The sequence below is a fragment of the Caloenas nicobarica genome, chromosome 3, assembly GCF_036013445.1.
Source record: "Caloenas nicobarica isolate bCalNic1 chromosome 3, bCalNic1.hap1, whole genome shotgun sequence".
Lineage (NCBI taxonomy): Eukaryota > Metazoa > Chordata > Aves > Columbiformes > Columbidae > Caloenas > Caloenas nicobarica.
The window spans coordinates 47,563,467-47,577,590 of record NC_088247.1 but is presented as its reverse complement, the minus strand read 5'-3'; the positions used below and the strand labels follow the sequence as shown (position 1 = coordinate 47,577,590).

Here is a 14,124-nt window from a genome sequence, read left to right as displayed (position 1 = left end):
GCAGTGAATGGGAGGGACTGTTTTTTCATCAGAACTCTGCCTGATTTGTTGCAAAAGAGCCTGGAAGCTATAGGAGGAATGGATGTGACTATAAAGACAGAACAGATCATATTCTTGCTGGAGTGTTTGTGGAATTGAGGAAGTCACATAAATCAAATTTCTGAAGATGGACAGTGAATTTTCCATTCTCTGAATTCACAAAAGCTTTTGGCGCATGTAGCTGCAAAGAGGCGCCAATGATGGCTGTGCTCAGAACAAACGAAAGACAACATGATATACAGTAGACCACACTGTGGAATTGCAGGACTCTGAAGTCTTCAGCTGGGCACTCAAAATTAGTCGTCACTTTTGACATTAAGTGTTTGGTTGAAAGTTCAGCTCACAAGGAGGTTGCTCATAAACTCCTCAGCTGTTCCACAGCAGCGCATGATGGGATAAACCTACAAGGAAAGGCAGAGCACACAGTAAATCAGGCCTGCTGGTGCCACATCCCAAACAACTTTGGAAAAAGACAAAAAATAATACCTATACACTGCAATTATCACAGAATGTTGGGGATTGGAAGGGACCTTGAAAGATCATCAAGTCCAAGCCCCGCGCCGGAGCAGGAACACCTAGATGAGGTTACACAGGAAGACGTCCAGGCGAGTTTTGAATGTCTCCAGAGAAGGAGACTCCACCACCCCCCTGGGCAGCCTGTTCCAGTGTTCTGTCACCCTCACTGAGAAGAAGTTTCTTCTCACATTTAAGTGGAACCTCCTGTGTTCCAGTTTATACCCATTGCCCCTTCTCCTATCATTGGTTGTCACCAAGAAGAGCCCGGCTCCATCCTCGTGACCCTCACCCTTTACATATTTATAAACATTAATGAGGTCACCCCTCAGTCTCCTCTTCTCCAAGCTAAAGAGCCCCAGCTCCCTCAGCCTTTCCTCATAAGGGAGATGCTCCACTCCTGTCATCATCTTTGTGGCTCTGCGCTGGACTCTCAATTATGAAAACAAGAAAACATGACTGCATAGCTGCAGGCTACACGCTGAATACTTTACGTGGGAACTTGAACCCTCTTCCCCGTTGGCCTGTGTATGCAACACTAGGAGCAGGCAGAGCGCATCCCGCCCAGCCGGGCCACCGCCATGGCCGGGCCGCACACGCCGCCCCGGGAGGCGACAAGCACAGAGTAAGAAAGAGACGGGGTAGCCCCTTACCCAGGGCTAAGGGTGAAGAAAAAGAGGAGATGCACCCGGTAAGCATCAGAGCCTCCTCCCCGGGAGCCGGCCAGCTCCTCACCGTTACCCGCCCAACGGCCGCTGCCGTCAGGCGAGGAAGCCGGCTGAGAGAGAGAAGGCAGAGCCTTGCCGCGCTCACTTTACGGCCCGGCGTGTTTTACGACGGCCAAGATGGCTGCCCCCAGCGCACCATGAGCCCGCTCCGGCCGCCGCCGCGCCGCCGGGGGGGACGCGGGCAGGCAGCGCGGCCGCCGCGGGGTCCCGCCGCCCGGGCCTGACTGCGGGGCGTGGGGGGGGTCCTCCGGCCGCAACGAGCGAGGAGGGGGCCTCGTCCGCCGCCGCCTAGTCCGCGGGGCGAGTAACGGGAGAGAGGAGCCGGCGCCGGGCGCTCCCCGGGGCAGCGTTGTGGGGATGTGGGGCTCCCTGCTGCGGCGCGGGGCCCGCGGCGCCGGCGGCCTGCGGGGTGTGGCGTCGGGCGGCCCGCCCTGGAGCCAGGTGGTGTCGGAGGCCGAGAAGATCGTGGGGTACCCGACGTCCTTCATGAGCCTGCGGTGCCTGCTGAGCGACGAGCTCAGCAACATCGCCATGCAGGTCCGCAAGCTGGTGGGCACCAAGCACCCGCTGCTCGACACCGCCCGGTAAGCGCCCGCACCGCCGGGGGAAGCCGGGCTGCGGGGGCCGGGGGTGCTGGGGCCTCGGGCCTGGGGGTGTTGGGGTCTCGGCCCCGGGGCGGAATCCACCAGTAGCCCTTAGGGGGCTTGTCAGAACCTGTGGGAACGCTTTGGGCTCTGTTGTCAGGAATTGAGGCTCGGGTTGGTGGTCGCCATCACTTCACGGTCCCTTGGGTGGATGGGTGCCTCAGGTGCCCGGGGGGTGGCCGTGGAGGTGTCACGAGTCGGGACACCTTGAGCCCTGGTGTTTGCGTGGGCGATTAGCTCTCGGCTCCCGGATCCGTGTAGCCTTGCCCCAACACGTGTTCCCTTTGGTCATCCTCTGCCATCCCAAAGTTCCTTCATCGTAGTGCCACGTGCGACAAATGAATCTCACCATGCGATGTACCAAAATATCCCTTGATAATGGAAGAAGTATGGCAGTCTTACTAACAGTTACATGTTTTTTTTACATTAAGGACTATATTAGGAGGAAACCAGTGGAAAAAACACGGGAACTAATAAAAGTTCAAAATGTCACTGCTCTGAACTGTGTATTTTGTTACTAAGAGCTTTAGAAAACATGGTGTGTTTTGGAATATCCAGCTGGGAGCTGAGAGTTTTTGTATATTGTTGAGATTTTTAGAGTTGCTAGGCTGATTATCCACTCCTGCGTTTTTAAGGCAAACTGATGGAAGACGTGCATTCCTGCCAACAAGCAGAAGTTGGGATGGTTGGACAGTGTTTTCTTTGACTGTAAAACAGGAATCGATTGGCAGTGATTTTTTGAACCATAAAACGTTTAAAAAATAGTGCAGTTTTTCCAATGGCATTGGGTTGTGGGTTTTTTTGTTTTGGTTGGAGGGGCGGATTTGTTGGGTGTGTTTTGTTTGATAGAACTGTGTTTCCTGTAACTGCAAATATAGTAATGTTAACAGAACCCAAGTTTAATATTTTTGAACAGGTGTGAAACAAATTAGCATTTGTTCACAACAAATGTTCTGCTTTTCTTTTAAAGAATAAAAATTGTAGCTGTGTGTAGTGGACCTTGACAACTCCACAATTATGGTGTACTGATTTAAAAACAAGTTTTGTTTTTCAAGCACTCTGTCTCTAAATCTAGTTGTCCTTAGTGAACAAAAGGAGTACACAGGACAAACATAGCTTTTTAAAGAAATATTATTTTGGGGGAAGAAGATTTAGATATTGGCTTTAAGTGGACTTTTCTGGAAGAAACAAATCAACTTGTTAGTAAAAATGTAAAATACCTGAGGTTAGAAAATACTGGTGGAGGGGATTTTGTTGTTTGTAAATGCAGGTTGTGATATTATTATAAGCTCAACAAATATTTTTATTTTTCTTTTTTAAGAGGAGAGACAAGAAAAAAAAATGTTTTTCTGCCTTTGGATCCAATTTTAAGGTCATTTGATGGAATACGGGCAATAGGAGGACCGAAGCGCAAGTATTTGGGCTCTTAGCTTCCATTGCAGTCGTAGAAGTATCATAGAGACCTGCAGTGCTAAAACAGGGCTTCAGTGTTAGCTTTAGAGAGTATGTTCAATGTGTAGTAGTTGCTGGTTTATTTGTGAAATAAGTTTAAATACAGTGTTTTGAGGCATGGTTGGAGCTATGATGTGTGGGGGTTTTTTAAGTGGCTGCTTCAGGCTTAATTCTGTGAGCCTGTGGCTTGTGGAACACCAATAGGAATATAATCATGCACAGGGTTGGCAGGCTTGAATCCATTCATTTTTTTTAAATTAGTATATGTTTCAGAGTACACTACTAACCTGATGTGTTGTGCTGGAAACAAAAGTCAGTATTTACTCACATGAAACTGTGTGCCCTTATTTTGAATATTCTTGTTTGGCTTCACTGGTATTTGCAAAGGCTTCCTCGCAGATGCATTTCCAATGAATGGCCTTGACCTTTCTATTACAGGAAGAGTTAATTTCCTGCTGACAAGTTTTAGTACACAAATTGTACCTTACCTTGTCTTAGAGTATGATTTTGCAGTAAGGTGAATTTTGACCTTGTTCCTTCTGAGTAATCTTAATAATATCTTTCTGAAATTTGGCTATTGTATGTTTGACTGTAAATGTGATTGATTTTAGTTAAGGGTCTTTGACTTACCATAGCTGTTTAGGAAACAGGTCTTGATTTTTCAATGCTAGATACATGTTTTAAATCTCTGCCTCGCTACTCATGCTTATAAAGTAACTTTGGTTTCCTGGTGTGCGTTCAGGCAAATGTTTTGAAGCATAGGAATCTAAAATATGTTCTTTGGTGATTTCTTGAAGAACTTAAACGATTGATGTGTTCTGCAACTCTCATCTTTTAGACTGTGAGTGCATAAATACTGTATACATCTATTAAGTATTGCAACACTTGAAGAGAGTTTTCTTTTTCTGAGAACATCTGAAAAATCTGTGCAGTAAAGTGGATTAATTGCCTGTGCTGTTTCTCAAGCTCCTACTAATTTGTTTTCGAGGTTGTAAGTGGTGACAATCAAATTATGATTGCTTGCTCTAAGTGATACTCATTTTCTGTAACCTTCTTTGACTGGTGGCATTTTGTCATGGGTGTTTTTGTGTCTACCCTCCCTCCCTGTCTGAATGCTTTGCTGGCCTTTGAAGTCTTCCTCAGGCCATGAGGGCTTTCTCAAGCACTGGTAGAAAACCCTCTGCTTTGTCTGCGCGGAGTAGATTCTGAGCTGAGACAGCGTAAGATGTAACTACCACCACACTGAAAGCCTTCTGTGTAACAGGAGTACTGGTGAGCATTTTTAACCTTTTGCTGAGCTTTGGGTCACTAGGCTGTTGGGTCACAAGGCTGAGAGCCTTAAAGAAGGCACCTTAAAGATGGTTGTCCACGTGAGCCAGGACGTGGAGGAACAGCTGTTGGGGCAGTGTAGGTTTCTCTGACGATCCCATCCGTTTCTTCCTCTTGTTTGGATGCGGCTGTGGCAGCTCTGGGGTGTAAGTGGCTGCCATGAATCAGGGCTGCAGCAGGTGCTCCTCTGGGATGATGAGTGACCCCAGTGCCTCATCCCAAGCCTGTGCCTGGCCAGCAGCTTTAAATCCCTGAGCTATTGCTGACTCTGCTCTTGCGAGGGCAGAGACGAGTAACTGAGCCCTGCAGTGAGGGGATTTGGGAGTTCTGTAATCCTTGTGGTAAAGTTCAGTTTATCTTTTGTTTGTTTGTTTGTTTTTTAAGTTTTCAGTTTCTTAAAAGTCAGCCACATGAAGTGAACATCCTCAGTACTAGCTTTGCCAGACTTGTTAGAAAGAGGGTGAAATGTGAGGCAAAGGTTACATTTCATTTCAAAAAGGCTAATGTCTAGTGGTTAACAGATCATTGGAAGCTGGGGTATCTGGATTATATTCACAGCTGTGCTTTTGGCTCTCTGACTAGGGCAAGTCACTTAATTTTTCATACTTGCATTTACTTATCTGTAAAACAAATAATGTAGCATCTGTTTTCTGGGGGTGTTACACATAATTCATTACAGTCTATATCGATCACTGCGATCTTTGGGTGGAAAATGCTGCATAAGCAAGATTAATAAAGAATACTTTAAACAAATGTTATCATTAAAATATTCACCTCTAATGGATACTCTGGAAATAAAATTGCAATCTGACTACTTCTGGATCTTTCTGTTTGTAGTCATGTGAATCACTGTATGGTTTTTCAGAGCTTTCCGTTTTCTTTCCCTATAATGAAATGTTTTCAGCAGATACTCAAAACAAACATTTAAAATTTTTTCCTCTTCAGGCTTTGTTGGACTAAAGGATAACTTTTTCAATACATGAACGTATGACCTCCTTTTCAGTTGGGACTCAAAACAAATCTCCAGTCTTCTCTCTTCTCTTTCCTCCTCCTTTCTAGGCTAACATACAGCCTTTTTAATATAGGAAAGAATCTGTAATTGGCATAGCGATCTACTTTTCTCAAATACACAGTGTGAATAACGTTTACTTGATTATTTAATCTCCCTTGAGAAGGGTATAGCTTGCTGCAGATTGTAAACAGTAAATGTTATGGCCAATGCATCACTTTTATAATATCACTAAATGAAATGGAACACTTCATACACGTAAAATTATTATGGGATGCCATTTAGCTCTGGCCATTCTGTCATTAGCATGTGGGAGGAATGGTTACATTTTAGTTCTGTCAGAATTGTTTGTGGGTGATAAATGCTTGACTAGACTTAGTTACGGTTTTCCTGGGTTATTGCAGAAATAAAAAGCCTCGATAGACTATTTTTTTGTTACAGCCTGTTCCCTGTAAATCTCTAGCCATTTTAAGCACCAAACATAAAAGGCAATCCAGAGTAGGTTCAAGATAACATGCTTTTTGGTTAAAATGTCTGCTAACATTCATTTCCTGATAGTTCTACTTCTCTGTCAGCTTGAAATGGCTCAGTGCAGTAACACGGATCTTGTAACTTCAGATATGGCGTGCATTTGTCCTCCTGTGTGGATGACTGATTTCAGCTTAGACCTAGGGATTCGTTCCAGGTTGGTGTTGATGGAATTGTTATGGCCGATTTATATTTTGTCTTAACAGAATGATGTCCTTAAAACTATCTCCTTTAAAAATAATTGTAGTTGCCGTGATTGACTATGAGTAGCTTTTTAGCAAGTTGTTTCAAATGTTAATTAATTATTTTTTTTCTCGGCTAGAAAAATGGAAGTGTCTGTTATTTACTTGGCAGTGGCTAATGAGTTAACTTGCTCTGAAAAAAGCCAGCAGCTGGATACTCAAAGTGACAAGCAGAGGGTCTGGTCAATGTACAGCTTCTAAAAGTAAAACTTACTACAATCTTTTAAGTTTTACTGAATTTCTTAATCTGTATCAGACGTTGCAGGTGTAAAGACCCTCTCTTGCTGTTGCTGGATCAGAAGTTAAAACACATTTGCATTCACTAATTATTTTTTTTTTCAGCCTGCCATAACACTTTGTGAAAAATATTTTTTTGTGGTAGAGAGATGTGATTTTTATAACCATGGTCAGAATACCTGTCAGGTTAGCAATGAGGTAGCAGTTGTGTCATTTCCTATGTTTACTGCAGGGATCTGTTGGACTTCTGGAAGGATAGACCTCTAAAGCTGGCATGCAGGACACCTCTGCAGAAAGAATCATACAATGTCCTGAGTTGGAAGGGACCCACAAGGATCATCGAGTCCAACTCCTGTCCCTGCATGTGACAACCCCACAGTTCACATCATGTGTCTGAGGGCATTGTCCAGTCTCTTCTTGAACACTGTCAGGCTTGGGCCGAAGCCTTAGTAGTGATGTCAGAAATGTAGAAATATTTTTCCTGCTTGATATGTTTGATACTATTTGCAAAATTACTGAAATACTGGTGGTTATAGCAAGTTCGCCTTTGTCCAGGAGGACTGTTTCCTGAAGCGTTCTGTATGGCTGATGGAAATGGAGGTGCTCTCAGGACAGCTCCCATTGAAGCATTGGAGTTAAATTCTTGCTTTGACTCACCCCATCAAGAAACTTCTCTCTTGCAAAAAAAGGCTGCTCTCTCTTAGCTAAATTAGGTTTTGTGAATATCTTCAGTCTGTTTTGATAGACTTGAGTAGTAACTTCAAATACCTTCGCCATGTTATGTGACTTACACGTTGGTACTCCCTAGGGGTTTCTGTTACCATACTCGACATCAAGTAAACCATTCTTAGACACCAAAAAAAAAGTTTCTTGTGTATTTTGGCTGAATTAACTCACAAAGAGCAGAAGAGTTAACTCTGACGGGTAAAAAAACACACAGAGGAAATTAAACTCTTGCAGCTTCATGTATGGTCTGAAACTTCCTTCTGTATCTGATTCCTTCCATGTTCTTCCTTGTACCTGTGGCCTTTGCTGTAGTTTTCTGTTAGCCACTACTAAATATTGTCTTGTACAGTTAAGGTAAAGCATATTAGCCAGTCCTCTGTGTATATTAAAAAAACAATTGGGAAGCTAAGCTAAAAAAATTCTGACATATGTACAGTAGTATCCTGAGCAAGGTAAGTTGACTATATTATGGTGACGAAGACACCCTGAAGGAGTAAAAATGTGTTTACTCAAGTTCAGTGCTTTTATTCTCTCTCTCTCTTTTTTTTTGTTTTGTTTTGTTTAACTCTATTAGTAAACCCTAGCTCAAGAAGTAAAGACAGTCATGGTTGCTATCATGGGTTTACTACAAATGTTGGGAGAAGCTGAACTGATGAATAAACAGCTAGTTTTCAGCTGTAGTGGTGCTGAGTTCTTGTCCTGTCTTTCACTTATAATATTTGTCTGGAAGAATTTATGCAAAAGATGTTTAATTGTATTATACGGTCACAGTTTTGCTGAATATTTCACCACCATAAGCAAAGTAGGATTGAGTAGCAAATCTGCAGTATGGATGTGCAAAAGCTAGGCTGCAAGTTACATTCTCTTGCATTTGAATAATTGTTTTTTTGCAATGATTCTCATTTAAATATCCATGTTAAATCCAGATTTCTGTGCTTATGAGGAATGTATTGTTTCAGGATGTACGGTAGTCTTAGCAAATGAAGTGTATTCAGTAGGTGATGATGCTGTTTGGGATTTTCTGATATAATTATTTACAGTGAAAGCTAATATACTGTCCTAACTGATAATTTTTAGTGTGTTTTATAGGGAATATAAGTCTCAAGATTTCAGCTGAATTTCATGTACAACTTTCATTAAATGGAAGACCTTGGGATATCTTAAGCTTGGGTTTCAAGCACGTAAAAAAGAAACTGAATGTATAATGAACAGATCCAAGTGCCAGTCAGTCTTAAAAGGATGTAGGATGCCACACATAGAGCAAACTTGGTTTTAGTTTAGGCACACAATAGCCTAAGCATCTTTTAATAATAAAGGTAGTTTTTAAAGTTCACATCTGTTCTATTCTGCTTTCAAGTACAGTTCATTCCTAATGCTTGTGAATATTGAATATCAGGTTTAAAATACCAGTGAATGAGTGTTATGTCAATGTTTGCTCTACATAGGGAAAGAGTACTGAAAAAGTGGAAGTAGTTTCAAAATTGTTACTTCTGTAACCCAAAAAAGGGTTACTCAATATGCCTTTATATAAGGCACAAATGAGAACCCATGTCATAGAACAGTCAAAATTGCTATTTGGTTTACTGGAAATGGTTTTCACTCAATCTTCTATTTGGCTATGATAAATTAACTTCCTTGCCTAGCAAAAATACAGGAAAAAGTACTTTTCCTAGGGCTTTTACTCTTTCTGATGTCTATATTTTGTAGCTTGCGAAAAGTGTTCTCCCCTACCCGAGGTATTTCCCCCCTCCGCTGCATTTTTTGTTGATCCTGCCTCCCAGTTGACTTCTCTCCTTGTTTTGGAGACCCTGGCAGTAGTGGGAGACTCCATTAACAAGTCACTGTGAGCATTTTCGGATCACCTCCAAAAACCATGAGTAACACTGTGTTGTCTATGGCACTTTGTAAATCTATTCAGTAAAATGCGAAGTTCACAAAGGACAAACCTATGCTTGGGAATTAGATGTTTTTGTACTTACTCTATTGCTTTCTCCTAGGGGTGGCAGACCATTGCCTTAAATTATTAATATCTTTGCCCCATGTCTGAGTGTCTGAGTTTCCCTCAGGGTATGCAGACTGCAGTGCTTGCCCTAAAGGAACTACTGCTAGAGACAAACCTGACAGACTATAAAGGAACACCACGAATTTAAAAATCGGATCTATTACAAAAATTAAGGTGAAAATCTGTGGCAGCTGCTTTGCTGTCCTTGAATCATCCCTGCCAATTCTCTGGCATTGACAATCACTTTAGCTTAATTTTTTTTTCTTCTCTCTTGCTGTGTGAAAGATTCATTTAAGGTAAGAAAAAATGATCATATAGGAAATCTGGTGAGACTCATTATACATGAGCTTTTATCAAACACATGCTGTGACCTAGCTAGATTTTACTTATAATGGTAGATAGGGCTTAGAAATTTGCCTCAATACCTTGCTGTACTGAGGAACTCCAGGACCTATTCAGCGTTCTGGAGGTTCTTCAGGTGAGCCACAGTCATCTTTTCTTCAATCCTCAGATGTTCCTAAAGGAGCATCAGGGGCTCCAGCTTTTGCATTAATCTTTCTTGTCTCTTTTGTGCTTAAATTACATGTGATGATTGTTCCCTTTTTGCTTTCTCATTCCTCCAGTTCCTTTCTTCAAAACAGCACTAGTTGGTTCTCTGCAGCTTGTGTTCATTTTTGGGGAAAAACAGAGAATGGCCTACAGGTAATCCTCTGTTTCTTAATAGAATGAAAATGTATAGTAAACATCTAGTTTGTTTTGTTCCCCTTTTCTTCCTCCCAGCTAGGGATAGAAGTCATACCTGGGATCTACTGATTCAGCTTTATTTTTCTAGTTAAAAAACACAAACAAGCAAACCTTATAGCCTCCACCTCCTTTTTTTTTTAAAAAAAAAAAGTACTCCCTTTAGAAGGAGCTTTCTTTGAGATCAAGTAGATTTTTCTTTTTTTTAATTATTTGTTACTTAGACAGTCCTATAAACATGGATTGGCTTGATGGCTGCCGTTAAGTATGCTCAGCATTAATTCGTTTCATTGAATTTGAAGTCTTTAAAAAAAAGTAATTCCTCCTAACAGCTTCCATTATTTTTTCTAGATCTTCACACTTATGGTGCAAACTTCCTGGAATGACAGCTTTTGCATTAATTGCCTGTTCAGCACACCCCACAAAACAATCGTAATCAAAGGGTTAATACATCTATATGCTGTTACTGGTCCTTGAAATAGCTTATATGTTGCACCTTTAAAAAAACCAATTATCAATTTCAAGCACAAAGCAGGTCTGGGTCTGTAAAAGGATGTGCTTGTGTAAACCCATCCTGCAAATGTGTAGTCCTGATTAAGGCAATTTGAGGGTAATGGTCTGTGCCAACACGCTTTGTGTGTGGTTGTCATCTGAATGATTAGCCAGTGGCAGAAGCACCATAATTAGTTGATTTGGTAAGACTGCTTTTAATCAAACTTAACAGAAAGTTCAAGTTGTTAAGAGCTAAATGGAATACTTGTTAGGTCAAATATACAAGGCAAAGCTTTGTGATCACAAGTGGAAAATCATCTCCCTTGCATGTTTGAACAATGATTGTGCTAGCGTGTATGTTTGTTAGTGATTATTTTTTCCCTAAAAATGCATTGTGCTCATGTTAAATTAATGTTGAACTTTGAGACTGAATATGACAGAACCACCTTGTTTTCATATTATGAAAATTCTTATATTTTCATAGTCTAGAAAATAAAGGTTCCTATGATACATCAGTGCAGCCTGTGTATGTGTTTCTTATACAGGAGAAAGTTTTTAACCCAGTAAACTGTCTCTGATTCCCAACTGCTTTTCATTTAAAGTGGTTTGTGAAGATGAAGGTGTACTGTGTACATATTTTAAAAGGATTTCAGTGTGGTTAGTGCTACGTTATGGAGTTCATATTTGGATCATTCTTTCAGAAGCTGACTTCTGACTGTCGATCTGTCTGGTATGACACATTTCAGTAATGAAAAATTAATCTAGGAAAAACAGGTCTTCCCCAAACATGTGTTGCCTTGTGGAGGTGAAGCTGAGGTGTAAAGGGCTGAGAGATCAATTCGTCATCTGTTCTTGATCCCCAGTTGTTCAAGCCACAAATACCGGGGAACGTATATACTCCATGTTTTATTGTCCACAGGAAGGATTTCTCACTTTCTGAGTATTTCTATGTTTAGATAGTATGGGAGTCATTGACAGGCTCTGCAAAAAATTAGATGGCAGTAGGAGCAATAATGTGAAAAGATCATTTACAGAAAGAAGGCTCAGAAGACTTGAAGAAGCTGGAAGTACGGAGACCTTTATGGTAATTGTTGGGGAAGCCATTCTTCCACGTGTTTATTCAAGAAATGTAAGGCATTAAAGGAGTTTGTACTATTAGAGTTTATACTATATTTTATGTGTCTTTTGTCCATAATATAACTTCATAAAACTGAAACAAATAGTCTTGCCAGTTGGAAAGTAGAAAATGAATCCATGTAATGACTATAATGTGTTGTAGCAACCAAGTTTTAAAATAGTCAAATTCCAAAATAATGTTACAAAAATGACATCAGAGGAAAAAAAGAGTATTATATGTTATGTTATAGCAACAGAAACATAGGCTTGTTTTTCGTTTGTGAATCACTTGGCATCATATTGCTGCCTGTGGATTTTGGGGAAGCAGAGGGGGAAGTTTATGTCCTAACGCATCATGCACCTTTAAGGATGGAGGGGGAAATATATTTTTTTGACCATCCTTGTTCCCGTGAAATTTTGAAAGAGCTGAAGCTTTGTTAGGTTTTCCTACTTTGAATTTTGTTTTCAAATAAAACACTAACTGAATGTTTACCTTCTCATTTGCTTTTCTATTTTCAAGTCTTTAGGAGTTCCCTTGAATACTTTGGGTCTTTTACCTAGATCAGGTTGCTCAAAGCCCCGTCCAGCCTGGCCTGGGATGTCTCCAGGGATGGGGCATCTGCCACCTTTCTGGGAAACCTGTGGCAGTGTTTCACCAGCCTCATTGTAAAAAATATGTTCCTCATGTCTAGCCTGAATCTCCCTTCTTTTAGTTTAAAATCTATTGTAAAGAATCAGCTTGTGACCACAGCACATGTCTAATAACTGTGAATGTGAATGGCCGGCAGCACAGCTCTATGTCGGAATCAGAGTGTGGACCCAGAAATGGGTTATGTCTTGCTGTACTTGTGCAGGTGTTATGCTTTATAAGATGGGTGCATGCAGTTGGCTCCTCTGAATGCAATTTAATTTTAGAGCTTTGATTTCTTAATGTTGACAGACCTCATCCTCAATTCAGTGTTCTTTTGGATATACAATCTTCCTAACAGTTACTTTGTCAAAAAACCCCTTTTTCAGGTAACTGCTGAGAATTAAACATTGCAAACAGAAGCTGAGGTGTCTTCACAACTAGAATAGTTTCCCTCTTCTTCCCTCTTCTATTTTAATTGCCAGGTGACTTACTTGTTAGAAATATCAAGTCTGGATTAATATGTTGTCCCTGGATGTACCACTGCTTCAGATTACCTTTTTGTGCGTGTGGATATTAAATATTGAAAGCTGTTTTCATGTTCTCATGTGGTGAAGCTCTGTGTAAACAAGTCTTATTTACTGAGCAGTTTGGGAAGCATGAACACACCAGTATGCCTTAGGGAGTCTGCTCTTTAAGCATGTGTCTTGATTTTTCTCTGGCTATGATAAAAGGAGAGGTAGACAAGGAACCATAATAGTGAGTGTTATTGAGATGAAGAAGCGTTGTCCTGAGGATGGGAAGAAAATCTGTTTAAGCTCACAAATAACTTAAATGCTCACCAGCTACTGCTGCTAGACCTCATGAAACATTTTTCAATCTGTTTTTCAAAGGAATTTGAAAGCAACAGTCTCTGTTGTATGAAGTAGTATCTTTAGGCTTTAAAGATTTGTACCCCATATGTTAAATCTGGAGACAAATATAAGCTCTCATTATAATTATTAGAAAAGCAAGAAAACACAACGGTGAAGACTGAATATATATTAACACTGTAAACTTACATTGAATGAATGTTGGCATGCTATAGAATGTAATGCAAACATACCAAACCTGTGCAAGGTGTTGCTAATTACTGAGAGTGTAACTGTACACTTCACATTTAAAAAACTCGACCAACCAAAAAAAACCCACTTCGGGACATGATGATGTTCAATTTTTTTTGTTGTTGTTTTCTCCCTCTAAACATGTATTGTTAAAGACAGCAGATGCTCAGACCTTACGTATGTTTAACCCTTGTCTTATCAGTAATCTGGAGATGTTTTTACACTTCTGTATCAAGAACGAGAAACCCTTTCCTTCTTTGCCGAGTCCTAAACAAACCTTTCAGAGCTGGTCTGGCTCTAGAAAGAGAGCTAGAAGGAGGAGAGCTATCTCTTAGCCCTAAATTCCCCATTTATGATTTTTCTGAATTCACAAACTGTTGAATATTTATTTGTTTTTACTAGTGAGACGCAGAAGGCAGAAGTGTGCAGGCTGGTATGGCAAAAGGAAGTGTAACTCTGAGTAGCCTATTGTGCTTCCATACCTGATGTAGTTTTATTTCAAAATGGAATTTTGCATTAAATTACTTCAAAAACATCATCATTTGTTGATGCAAATGATTTTAAATTCTTCACTCCCCTGTGAATGATGAATTAT

The 14,124-nt window shown here is 40.9% G+C and overlaps 1 protein-coding gene across 1 annotated transcript in view; it reads left to right on the top strand.

Annotated features, from left to right (window-relative positions):
• Positions 1-1,406: 1,406 nt before the first annotated feature.
• PDSS2 (decaprenyl diphosphate synthase subunit 2) overlaps positions 1,407-14,124 on the top strand; it is a 120,206-nt gene continuing 107,488 nt past the window's right edge. Inside the window, exon 1 of the mRNA XM_065631304.1 lies at positions 1,407-1,864. Within this exon, the coding sequence (XP_065487376.1) occupies positions 1,638-1,864 (227 nt within the window). The 5' untranslated portion in view covers positions 1,407-1,637. The remainder of the gene's footprint in view (positions 1,865-14,124) is intronic.